The 13627-nt window shown below is 31.4% G+C and overlaps 1 protein-coding gene across 1 annotated transcript; it reads right to left on the reverse strand.

Moving 5' to 3' along the window:
- Positions 1 to 2923: 2923 nt before the first annotated feature.
- LOC132758992 (uncharacterized) lies at positions 2924 to 7313 on the reverse strand (the record flags this gene model as incomplete). Its single annotated transcript, XM_060750712.1, has 5 exons — positions 7144 to 7313; positions 6166 to 6231; positions 4598 to 4765; positions 4146 to 4209; positions 2924 to 3078 (listed from the first exon to the last, which is right to left on the reverse strand). Coding segments are annotated over exons 1-5 (523 nt in total), but the record flags the coding sequence as incomplete, so codon positions are not given.
- Positions 7314 to 13627: the final 6314 nt, after the last annotated feature.

The raw sequence follows: 13627 nt of genomic DNA on the forward strand, positions 1-13627 counted from the left end.
TTGTATTTTCCATCTATTTCAGAACGCTTACTTATTCTTTTACAAGATAACACAGGTAAAGTCTCAAACTCTATTTGTAACTGTTTTGTAATATATGATGATAGGATATAGCATAAAAAATAAGTCATAGACTATTACGGTAGAGAATCATCCAAACTTATGAAAACATTACGACTTGAATCGTTTATGAACAGGTGGTGTAATGCTGTCTCTATTTTCAATTCAATTATGTTGTCGTTATTGTATTGAGAACAGTGTACAATCTATATAAAACTCTCACAGTCATCTGGGAAGAACGATCAATTTTTCTATAGGTTTTAAAGCTTATGATGAAAGCCCATGTCGAGCAGGGATCCTCAGGTGTAAAAATTTAAGCGCCACATTGACCCTTTGTTGCAAAGGAAAAGTTTGTTATAAAATCCGTTTGCCCGTCCCTTTTTTGCTGGATGGAGACCGGGGTTTAAAAATGATTGCCACAAAATGCAATCATGGTAAAAGTAATATTATGAATAAGTAGGAAAATGATGTTTGTGTACCCGTATTTATAAATGCTTATAACTATATCCTACGTTGAAACTTTATGTCCCACAAAGGTCTTCAGCCGTTGACAAAGTTAATTTGTTTCAGTCTTTCCAGACAAAGGTATTAAGTGAACCCTTTTTACTGTTTAGTGTGGTCTGCTTGAAAATAAAAAGTGACCATTTTTTTAAAACCGTGTTATATTTCAATCTTTAGGGGAGAAAAAAATTCTTTGGTTGCATTCGCATTAGGATTATTTGGAAATTAAATAAAAAAGATATTTAATTTTAGCCTGTCAAACCCTTGAAACTACTAAATAAAAATCACCCCTTAAAAAGGAAACCATTAGAAATACATAATTTTATGCAAAACCTCAAGACATAAAAATCGTTGATAAAAACTTTTTAAATATACTGCCTTTATTTAAAAACCAGTTTGAAACGAATTTTAAATTCCGTGTAATTTTCATCACTCCGTTTGATTATTTTATAACTCTTTTAAGAAATTTACAATTTTATTTTAAAAACCACTTTATTCATTTTCATCTTATATTCATATTAGTGCAATTTCTTTCAAACCATTTCTGACGCCTTAATTAAATATGCACTAAAAATATTACCTTTTCTAAACAGTTAATATAAAAGTTTTTGCAAAGATCAATATACAAATTTAAGCCTTTTAAAAAAAGTAATGGGAATTGAGGTGTTGTAATGAGCGGGATTTTTTAGTTAGAAAATCAACTATACCCGGTATTATTCACCGTTTATCAGGATACAACGTTACGTCCAAAATAGTGGGTTAGGTGTTTTGGCAAACTTATCCGATATTATATCGAGATAATTTGAGGGGCGTCTTGTTGAATGATACCGCTTATTGGACAACCATTTTCCCTTTTTCCGATTTCCCCTATTGGTCCCCGTGGTTCCAGTCCAGTATTACAACAGAATTTTGATGCTGAAAAAAAAGTCAAATGTAAAGTAGAATTAAGAAACAAATATGATCACACGAAAAAAAAAACCTTTAAAAAACAAAAACTACAAAAATTAGTACTGGAACAAAACCTTTTTGCAATATTAGGGCCCTCCCTTTTCCCAAACAGAAACGTAATTTTATATCAAACTAATAATCGTTTATGGTATAAAGTACCCCTTTTTTAACAAAAAAATGCCTTTAAATTTTTGCAATATGTGTTCTACTTATTATAAATAACCTTGTTCACAAAAACATTTTCCTGCTTATCATTAGAAACTTTTCTTATTTTATTTTTTTTTAATTTTGCACAATGTAATAGTTTCTGCCTAAACAAATAGATATTTCCCTGTTTTGTATCTCGGGGTTTCTTGTATTTCTTGGACATGCATAAAACAGAAAAAATTGGCATCGCGAAAAACCGGCATTCTTTCCCTTGTAGCGCTGATTATATATACAAGGTCAAACATTTCAGACAAAAATGTGACAAAAAACATGTAAAAAATAATGTTTTTATAAAATAATATTCAGTAAATCCAAGGGGAATTTCAACTCTTTTTTTAGGTATACTTAAGTTAATTTTGCCATAATAAAAACAAAAATTTCCATTGATAATTGTATATCTTAAACACTTAAATTTTAGGTGTGGCACTAATGAATTGTAGAATAGAATTATTACCAGTCTTTCAGCCCAAAAAATGGATTACCAGATTAATACGATAAAGTTTTTTTGCTCATCTAGAGGTTGAGGGTCAGTATATCAAAATAGAAAAATCTTTGTACTTTTTCAAGATATGATATTTACTTTGTTCAAAATATCACTATCTTTAGAAATGTAATGTAAAGTTCATCTACCCAGTTTAGGCCTTACCCCCATATAATACGAAAAAAAAAACAGATAATATGAGCGCGTCACGACAAAACCAACATAGTGAGTTTTGCGACCAGCAGGGGCGGTCCAGACTAAACTTTGCGCCTCCGCGCAGCTTCTGATCAGGATCCATGCTGTTCGCTATCAGTTTTTCTATTTGTAATAGGATTTGTAAGCGAACAGCATGGATCCATGCTGGTCGCAAACGCATTACGTTGGTTTTGTCATGCTGGTCGCAAACGCATTACGTTGGTTTTGTCATGCTGGTCGCAAACGCATTACGTTGGTTTTGTCGTGACCCGGCTCATATAGTATAACTTGGATAGAATACACGTGTTTATGATCCGATACAGATGTATAAGTTTCAACGTCACCATCAATTGTGTGCTTCATTACTATAAAGCAACAGTTACATTTAAGTAAAGGAAAATTAAAAAAAAAATCAAATTTTATCATTTCACATGCCCACCACACCACAACCAACATGTTGTGATATATTAAGGTCGATGATCTTATCATATACAATTACTCATTTAAAAAAACAACATTAATAAAACAGCATACGTTCACCAAGCCTTGCTCCTATTGCCCATTCTTGTGATACAGTCGTTCCGACCCATGTGACGTCACCTGCCGTGTTAACAGACGTTGCAGGTAAGTAAATCGCGTTCGCATCATTTCCACCGGTTTTATAACCAATCACATCAACGGTTGAATACCTTTAAAATGTCATACATATCACTCAATATGTTTCTTTTTCTTATTCAAGAGATACAATATCATGAAAAACCGTAATAACATACAGGTAATAGTTTTACGCACTTATTTTACTGGAAAGATATCTAAACTTTTTATGAATTCATGTACACAGGTTCCTTATCCGTTTTTTATGCTTTAGTTGCAGATTTACGTTTTGAATGAACATTTTAAAAATTCAATTTCTCGTATCGATTTTTTTTTTGCAAACATTTTACTTAAAAACGTCAATTGTTCTTATGTATGTCACTATCTACAAAGGGAAGTCATTGGTTACTATAGAAATCATTGGTAGACATAAAAATGCAAAATAAATGCACAATATTCCAAAGTTGCTAAAGAATCCAATAGTTGCATTGGAATTTACTACTTTTTAATTCAATTTGATCTTGAACAAACTTAAAAGCGGTCGTATAGCCAAATTTCTAAGTTTCAGAGGGTTTTTTCGAACGTGTTTCATACAGGCCTCGTGTTGTTTGGCAAATTTTGATCCCAGAGCTAGCTTTATTTCGAATCAACTTGTAAGTAGCGGTTCATGCCAAATATCTGAGCTCAGATCTTGTGGTTCAAGAAAAAAAAGTTTTATCAAAGGACTTATATTTGAATAAAATTGGTAGGAATCTGCAAGATCATGTTTCATGTCAAATATTTTTGCTCTAGGCATTTCGCTTTTTTAAGAACCCAATTTAATAATTATTTTTGCCCTGTTTTAGCTTCTGTGACATATATATGTTAAGAACAAACCATTTGAACTAACCCGATTAAGCTTCTTTCCAGGAAATGTTTCGCCAAATTTCATCAAAATTGGCCTTGTGGTCGCAGAAAAAGTGTCATTTAAATGACGTGGACGTACTTACAGAAACCAACGATCCTAAAAGATCACGATGTTACTTTGTGACAGGTGAACGGCGGAAAGTCAATCGGATGTAATGCCTCATAGATTAAAAATATTGTATAAAAATTTATGGAATACATTATACATTCATGATAATGACTAAAATTTCAATCACAACATCAATAGAATACCAACCATCCTAAACGGTCCCCTGGGAGTACCAATGGAAAATTAACTGGAGTCACCGTCTGTTTATTGTCTGTAATATCAAATGGTATAATTGATTAATAAGTAGATATACAAAGAAGAAAATATAAGAAGGGTATATAACTTTAAGGCATGACATAACAGGAATTTCAATTAGGCAAACCATTACAACTTGTTGTCCTATTTGTCTCAGAAGTTGTATTAGGATGAAATTAATAAACCATATCTTCTTCTTGAACATCTTATTTTGTTGACACAAATAAACATTAAAAGCGGAAAACATGATGTTTGTATCGAACATGAATTTCTAAGTATGCTTGAAATACCATTGAACTTAATTTTTATGTAGGTGAACGAAATATTTATTCAAAACGGCCAAATAAAATAATGTGAGCTCGGCTGGTGAGCCAGTTCAAGATTCGTTTAGCTTTTTGTCGTACCTTTATTAGCAGTATGCTTTGTCGTGCTTATTAGTCGAAAGTTATCTCCTGTGGTTGGTCGCCAAACGTGAAGCTCAACCTCTTCGTTCTCGACATCTGCGTCATAGTACCATGTGTCGAGTACACCACAACAATCGATCATGTACCCAGTGGCCAAGAAGTACGTGTCTGTCAACAGAAATGTCATAAATGTATGATAAAAGTCACGTACATGTATTGGCAATAGATACGCATATAACGTTCTCAACTTTTGAGTTTCTCTTAAACTGCCAATAATGGGTCTTTGTAATACAATATAAGATTGACATAATATTAACAGTCTCATATGAGTTATTGATCCTACTAACTAAGATGATATTCTTTTGTATCTCCTTTATCTATAGCAGAACAAACTGAAAGTAATTTAAAGCAAAAGGCCTTTAGATGAGAACAATGAGTCTTCAGAAAGACGTAGTCATAGTTAAAAAAATTCGATGAAATTAAAAATAAAAACTATCGGAATAAGAAAGTTTTCTGCACATAGGAAGTGATTTCTGTGGACACTATATGTTACTTAAATAATTGTTTTATTCAACAAGAAATTTTAAAAGTTTTATATTTAAAGAATACATGTACACAGAGTTTTAGGCGTGATGCTTTAAGATTAGGGTTGAACTTCGATACTATCTGGCACATACATTTAAATAAATGCTGTATGCACCTAGAGGCTGACAAGGAATGTGAACACTCATTGTTATGAGAAAAAGGTAGTTAAAGTCAAATGTATAAATAATTGTTTTAAACTGAGACATTGATCATGAAGTAGTATTCTAGAAAAGCATAAATACCCATGCTTGCTCGGAATACATGTGTGTCTTAAGTCTGTTAGTCCTTTAGTATTGATCGAAATCTTGTGCTCAAAAGAATGATTTTGATTTTATGACATATTTTTTAATAACACAATACAGATTTACTGAGACAGCCTAAACTAAGCTGCATTTTTCATTTGTATATAATCTTTGTTGACACTGGGTGAATGTATTTGTAAGTTTTAAGAGGAAATAACTCTCTTGGAAAGGAAGAGGTTATCATGTTTCTATGCTTTTGACGAATATCAAGTGAAAAGATACACTTTAGTTTAAGATGTCAAATGAACAATCAAAATACATTGTAGAGGTCTTCCCATTGAAACCTTAAGTGCAAACACGTGATACAACCCTTCTATATATTTTATAAGGTTTAATTTAAGATAAACTTTTTGGAAAATATTTCTCTAACTGTAGCAAATGTAAGAGGATGATAGGTGACAAAGATAGAAAAATGTAATGGAATGTATGTTGCAGTCTTAAAGTCTGTCACTTTTTGCGTTTACAGTTTGTAATAATCATGATATAAACTAGAAATAAAGTGTCTTGTTAAATTCTGAACATGTATAACATAATAAATTTACGTCAAAAAACAAAACTATGTATACTTTTTATATAATCCTTGCAATACTAGTTGTATATTTTATTTTAATAAATTTCTACGAAAAGGGTTGTATCATTATTCACGCCTGTTGACAGAGGGCCATAAACAGTTCAACATACCTGTTTCGCCAGTCATCTTGTTACTATCGGGGTTGTCTTTGCCAACCCTTGTATTTCCATTGCAATCTTGAAGGAAAAAAGTATATGATTAAGAAAAATCTTTAAATCTAAAATGAAAATAGATATTGCTGTTAAATTAGTGAATTTTACTATATTTTGAAACTTTTGTGCTTAGCGAAAATACTAATTCAGTGAGAATGATTGTGTATACAGTATAGGGAAAAAGATTTTTATGATAATCTGTCTTTTAAACCTAAATCGTTATCAAACTTTAATTTATACATTTAATATATTTTGTTAAACTAAAAACAAAACTTGACATCTATCTATTAAAGAGTATAAGGAAATATGTAATGGAATATTTTATAAAAGATAATGATAGTAAAATAATATTGTTTCAATAACATTCCAGTCAATTCTCGAAATCTTGTAACATATAATGTCTTTGAAAATTAACACGCGTGAATATTAGACGTTAGTAGAATAATATGTTACAGAACAGAATACTATGTTGTTATTTTAAGTACTGGTTAAAACGTTTAGAAATATTTATACATGCATCATTTGCTCTTAAAATTAAAAGAAAATTGTCATACAGGTATATTAAAGTCATTTTTTTTTCAAACTTCGAGCAACAGTTATATACATTTTAACTTTAATAGATGTTATCCTAAACTAGACAAATAAAGTGTTATCCCGTGTTAGACGCTTTGATTATAATCACTAGAAATATATTTCAGCCGATTATTGTGTGATAATATTTCATCTCAATCTTTTATCTAATTTCTTTACCAGTAACCAATAAATATTTCTTCATTTTACCAATAATAAAACACAAAAAAAATATTGCATGTCTATTATAAACAATATAAACCATAATGATTGCCCAATATAGTTATTGTCAAAAAGTGAAATATATAATCTTACTTGATAATTAAAATATAATGCAAGCAAATACGGATATCGCTATAAACTAACCTGCAGCCTGGGTAATTGTACTGAAATATATATGAAATGTCCACACAACTATTATAAAAGTATTCAACATATCTTCTTTCAAACTTTAGCTTTAATAAAGTGATGAAATTTGTATGTCTATCTTCCTCAACTTCTCCACAGCATTTGTTTATTAATATTTTAGTCAGTTTAGTTTGTGTAGTCAGTAGATCTAAGTAGATTATAACATTGAATAAGATTTTCTCCTTTTTTTGGAAAAATAGAAAAAAATGTATATTTTATTGCATTGCAAACTTATTTATTATTCTATTCATCGACACATTTATTGAAATATTTGAATGCAACATGCACTTCACTAGTTATGGATGTGCATACTAAGTGCATACGTCAATATCCTATGGAATGAATTGATAAATAGATAGACGATAAGCAAGAAGATTTGTTTAAAGATTCTATAGTCAATTTAATATATGCTCTCAATCAGAAGACTGACTTAAACATAATTTAAGTACCACTTGATTGCCACAAATGTATCAAGATAAAATGTATGGTTATCACGCTAAAAACTGAAATTGATTTAACCATCTGTCAACCTGTTGTGACTAGAGATTAACTATGTGTTTCTTAACAGTTCTACCGTGAACTAGAGCAATATAAAGAAAACAAGTTTACGGGGAAAACACGATACTGAAAATATACTGAGAAAAAGAACAACTTTACATCAGACTTTTAAATTGTGCATGTATGAAATAATACAATATGGTTGTGCATGATTAGCTTTTCTGATAGTACGCAATAATGAATGCAGCTTCTATACTTATGACAAATTTAAAGTAAAACCGTTTCGAGACTTAAAGGGTACATACTAAAACAACAACAACACCATAAAAAAACAACGTTAAAATGGTCACGAAAAGATGATTCTCGTTAGTCATTTTGTACATATATATTTCCTTTCTTTATGAGCTTCTTACAAACAGTGAGTATGTAATAAAATATTACTGATGTATTGTCAATCATATTGCATCGTCTAGTGTATATAATTTGTCAGTTTGTTTCACACTGTCTATGATTTAAAATATACTTGTAACAGACTCAAAAATATTCATTCTCAAAATAATATATATATGTAAAAGTATATAATTATCATTAATATAAAAATATGATTAAATGCTGTTTTTTGTTGTTATTTTTTAAAGTTATGTTTCATATCTCATACTTTGGACACAACTTGAATCATTTTCAAAGAAAACAAAATAGACTTTCAGAGTTATTGTCGTTTGGCATTATAATGATCGGGGAACATTTTAAATTTCAGTGATTATTCGCGGAATACATGTAGTCGGTTGTTAAAGTGATACACTCTTACATTGAAGTAAGACAAAAGTGTAAATTTGTCACTTTGAAGCATTCAAAATATAATTTGCTCATCTTTTAGTAAAATTTATTGCAGAAATTTATTGAAATCTATAAAATTCTTACTGAATATGTCTTCATTAAATATCTATGTATGGGAATCTGCGTTCCTTATTACGGGTCAAGGTCAGGAAATTGTAAGTTTTTTCATGACACTTTATATTAATAATGTGTTCACTGATAGTTACTATGTGAATAATTATGGATGCTTTACTGCCTTGCGCATTTTTTGTGGTAATGTCACCATATTTAAAGTTACTTTTGCTCAGAGCATAACGTATCGAGTAATACAATTGATTTACATAGAGTATTAGTCGTTTCTCTGCCTGATTATTGTTTATGTTAATGTAACTAAAATGCAAATAGTCTATCACTTACGGAAGCTTATCATGGTCTCCACTTTTCGTAAAGTGTCGCGTCATGTCAACTTGTTTCTTCTCATTTTGACCAAAACATTCCATGAAGATGTTATGATTAATACGTAATACTAGTACATAAAACATTCCATGAAGACGTTATGATAAAATACATAATAAGTACAAGTTTTTTAATCATTGCAAAAAAACTTTGTTGAATTACGTGAGCTATTTGTCAATGCGAGTTACGTCTTTGCGTCTTACTAACTATTTCAGCATAGGTCGTGAAATCAAGAAGTTTCGACAGTTTTTTTTGTCGAAGACACAAACGCTTTAAGCATATTGAGAAAAAATCAAAATGCAATGCCTAAAAGCTTCTCATCTTTGTCAGTAAATTTTATTGAGAAATGCAAAAACATCTTATCAATGCGAATAAAAATTAGTCGACTTAGCGCAAAACATCTCACCAACTGTAGGCCCTGATACGCTTCCGTAAACTGAAATTCATTTACATGTACCGACGAAAACAAAATTCAAACTTAAAGTTATATCTGTGTATAACCTTATATATAAATGCAATGTTGTCGTTAAAAGAATTTGAATTTGTTTAGGTCAAACTTGTAAAAAATGAATTCTTTTACTTTCTGTTTAGATTTGCACAGACAACAAAGGCGCAAATTGTTACACCAATTGCCATAGGAATTTCTAAATGTTATTAGGTCTACACGCTCGTATCAACACTAATATGTTGGATATACATGTGATCATTTTTATTAATTAAACCCGATTTTGACCACTTTGTATAATAATTTACATGCATTTGCTGAATCATGTTTTAGATAAGTATATTACATTTTAATTTGCGATAAAAAAGGAGGAAAATAACACATTAGCTGCGAAAATGTTTCATTAATTAATTAATTAATTTAATTTTATAATGCTCAGACTTATTGACAAGAATTATATAGATAAATAAAAAATAAATAAACACACCTTCTGATGATTCGAACCTGCACAGCCATTGTTACATAAAAGACCAGTTTAGATGGTCATTTTGAATTAAGAAATCGGAGAGAACACATCTTTTGGCCCTGAATTTCTGCAAAGGCAGTCGATCGACTATGGAGGAATATCTGTTATCTGTTATATAATAATCAAATTATGCTAAACAACTCATGTGTTAATAGTCTGATTTTTGCCGGCAATTATTTGATTATCGTTGTGCATCGCTGCCTAAAATCTCACCCATGTACCACTGACCGGTCAATGTACATCGTTTAAATACAAAGAGGTCAATCCATACATCCAAAATGATGCCTTCCCAGCAATATTTCAGGCTTGAAACCTTCCCTATCTGTACTCCATACCGCTTGTCATGTCAAAATAGCTTATGTAAAACACTTAGATTATCGGTGTACAAGGACAATAACTATCTGTGACCCCTCTAAAAGAACAGATACGCACGCGGTGCATGCTTTACGTGGTCACATAATTAGACCTACCCGATAAACTTTCGCCTTACACTTCGGTATGGCCAGTCCTAGCTCACTGCATGATTACGCACGCTGACGCAGTACAAGTCTAGTTAAAACAAGGGCAAAGAGCACGTCAACGTAGGGTTATGCCTACAATTTGCACGTTGCCACAGGACAAAATCGACAATTTGGTCTGTGTAGAACGATATAGGACCATAATAAGACGTAGGACACACGTTCGTTCACGCAAGACGTAATAATACACCTGTCACAACAAGCCGGTACGTACTTAAACATGTAGCCTTACTGGCTCGAGCCTACAACAGTCTAAATTTTGTCGTTTTGGGCGTTTAAGGAATTCCTGTTTCTCTAAAACAGTTCAAACAGTGCGGAAACGGAATGATCGTAGTTAAAACTTTTTACGATCTGTTTTAGAACTTCATTGACGGACACAGATGGTTTGATCGGAATTCCACTTTAGGCCCACACAAAATTTGTTGGTGGCTATCTTGTTCTCCAATCAACGCAGTTAAAACGAGACGAATGTTTTTTCGATCTAACCGTACTTCGATCATTCTAGAGATTGGCAATAACGTTGGTGAGGTCGCATGACGATTGGCAATAAGTGTTTACACAATCTATCCGTTTACTGCTCCTTCTTCCCTTCACCACAGCCAGACGAAACTCCAATGTATTACGTTCTAGTGGCGTCGTTATTCCGTCATTGTGATTTTTGCACATGTTTGCAAACACCTTTCTATCCAGTTTTTAATGTTTATAATATGTCCTCAGTACCCTCAAACTCGTCTCGGGTACTGTTATTGCGCTTTTAAGCAGTAATTACAGAGTATTCATCGTTTGCAGTACAATCAAATCAAATATGAATAAAAATGGGCCGTTTGTCCAGTTCCATGATAAACTAGCAGCTGTATACTTGCTACATATTGGATCCTTCGTTTTTGTTTTAAACAGAGCAAGGAAACAACGAGATACGAAAAAAAAGTAGCAAGAACATGTTGGGTTAGGACACATTTGTCTTGCTCTTCTCTTCCTTCGAGGCATGATTGTTAAAAAAAAATCGTTGGTTGATGTCACTGTCTGTGTGGTCAAACTAAAATGCAGCATCATTTGATGTTTTGCAGCCGGTAAGCCAGGACGTGATTGTAATGTCAACCTGAACGCATTGGGGTCGTGATGAGGGCATGGCCAGAGTGTTTTGAACTGTCTGCTAACGAGGCGGTCTTGTTACCAACGAGTTCGTGCGGTTGTCAGTGTAGAAGGATCAGAGTAGAACTAGTAACACAACGGATATAAACGGACTGCAGAAAGCCTTAAATCTATCTTAATGTGTTTCCAGGCAATTTAAACCAGATTAAAACGGGCTGCAGACCTCCTTAAACTGACCGTAAACGATGTTACCGGGCAATTGAAGCAGATTTAAATGGAGTAAAGAAGGAATAAAGACGTAATGGCCGTATCACTAACGGTTTATGAACTATTTTGGATCGCACTGTAGATATTTTCCGGCGAAATGAAATGTTTACATTTCATTAGGCAGGTTGGAAGTGTAAGGATAGGTGGGGGTAGGTAGGTATTTACAAATACATATACATAATACAAACACTTATGCATTTTTATATAAAAGGTATAACACAATTGTAATAAAATATTTCGGAAGTTTGTCAAACATAGATACCACAAGAGGCTCATTAAATATTAATAATAATAATAATATAATAATAATAATAACAATAATAAGGGTTCTTGGATATATACTTACTAGAATATACAATATAAAAACAAAAGACTTGAAAAAACTTTGGAAACTGGAAGATGTTATAACTTTAATATTTTCTTTTAGTTTACTAACAGGAAAACAATAAAAATGAAGATCAATATCTAGTCATACTAGTGAATTTAATTATGATTTCCTAACTGTTCTAGTAAATGGGCCTTCACTGAACATTTTTTAATCTCCTATCTTATTATTTTTTAATGCATGTATGCAAAGAATTCAAATCATTAATTGCTTTTTGAAAAAAAGTTACATTATCTTTCCCATTACTCCTTGGAACCCTAAATTGTACTGATTCGCCCAAGTTGATTAAGAATGAATGTCTCTAACAGGTACAAAATTTTCTTCCATATATGAAGGGCACTGGTTATTTACAATTTAAAACATGATTAAGAACGTTAATTGCTTATATCTGTTTTCTACATTTAATAAAGACATAATAGCAAGAATAACATTATTGACACTATCTCTAGGTCCCATACCGTAAATAAATAGAACAATTTTGACAAATTTAAAGCTTACTTTTAAATTTTGTTCAGACTCGGTACAAAGAAGAAAATGCATTATCTAGGTGACACTGTATTAATGCTGAGCATAAATATTTTCTAGGCCTTAAATCTAAAACATTTGCTTGCCTATACAAAACTTAAAACGTGAATTTACCTTTGTAAGGTTAGAAGAAGAAGAAGAAGAATTTTATTTCAAAATCCACATGTAAACAACAACAACAACAGTCTGGTTTAGGCTAAATAAGCCCTTGACCTGACACAAAATAAAATTAAAACATTCTCAGCAATACAATACATTACACAATACATTACACATTACATTACAATACAATGACGGACATTGAATAATAATATTACTCACTTTCAACATATTGTTACATTCATATATTATTATAACTATATGATGTCATTTACATTTTAATTCATAACAATTATTATTTCATACATATTTATCTCTTTGATTATTTGTTTGTTACCTTGTTCTGTATGTGTTTTTTTTACTAAACATGTTTACTTGTTTTATCATAATATGATCATATATAAATATTTATAATGTTTGGTATTACTAACATCCTACAAATGTATACATAACATATATGTAACATTATGCCTTGTATTGAAAATGAAATTATAAGACCATTATTATTACTCCTAAAACTCTAAAGCATGACATGTTTTATGTCAGATATGAATATGTCAGATTTAGACACACATACAAATATGCATTTTAGTATTTGACGAATTGCCTTGTATCGAAAACGAAAGTACTAATATTATTACAATAGATTCACCTGGCAAAGAATCATTGATATTTAAACCTAGATATTTGACAGATTTTGTGGATTCAATAATATGACCAATACACACAATTTTAAACTCTTTAACTTGTTTCACTTTACGCTAAGGCATTCAGTCTTTCCTAGATGAAGTGACAATTTGTTATCTACAAGCCAA

The sequence above is a fragment of the Ruditapes philippinarum genome, unplaced genomic scaffold (assembly GCF_026571515.1).
Source record: "Ruditapes philippinarum isolate M1 unplaced genomic scaffold, ASM2657151v2 ctg11270_1_1_1_1, whole genome shotgun sequence".
NCBI classification, from domain to species: domain Eukaryota; kingdom Metazoa; phylum Mollusca; class Bivalvia; order Venerida; family Veneridae; genus Ruditapes; species Ruditapes philippinarum.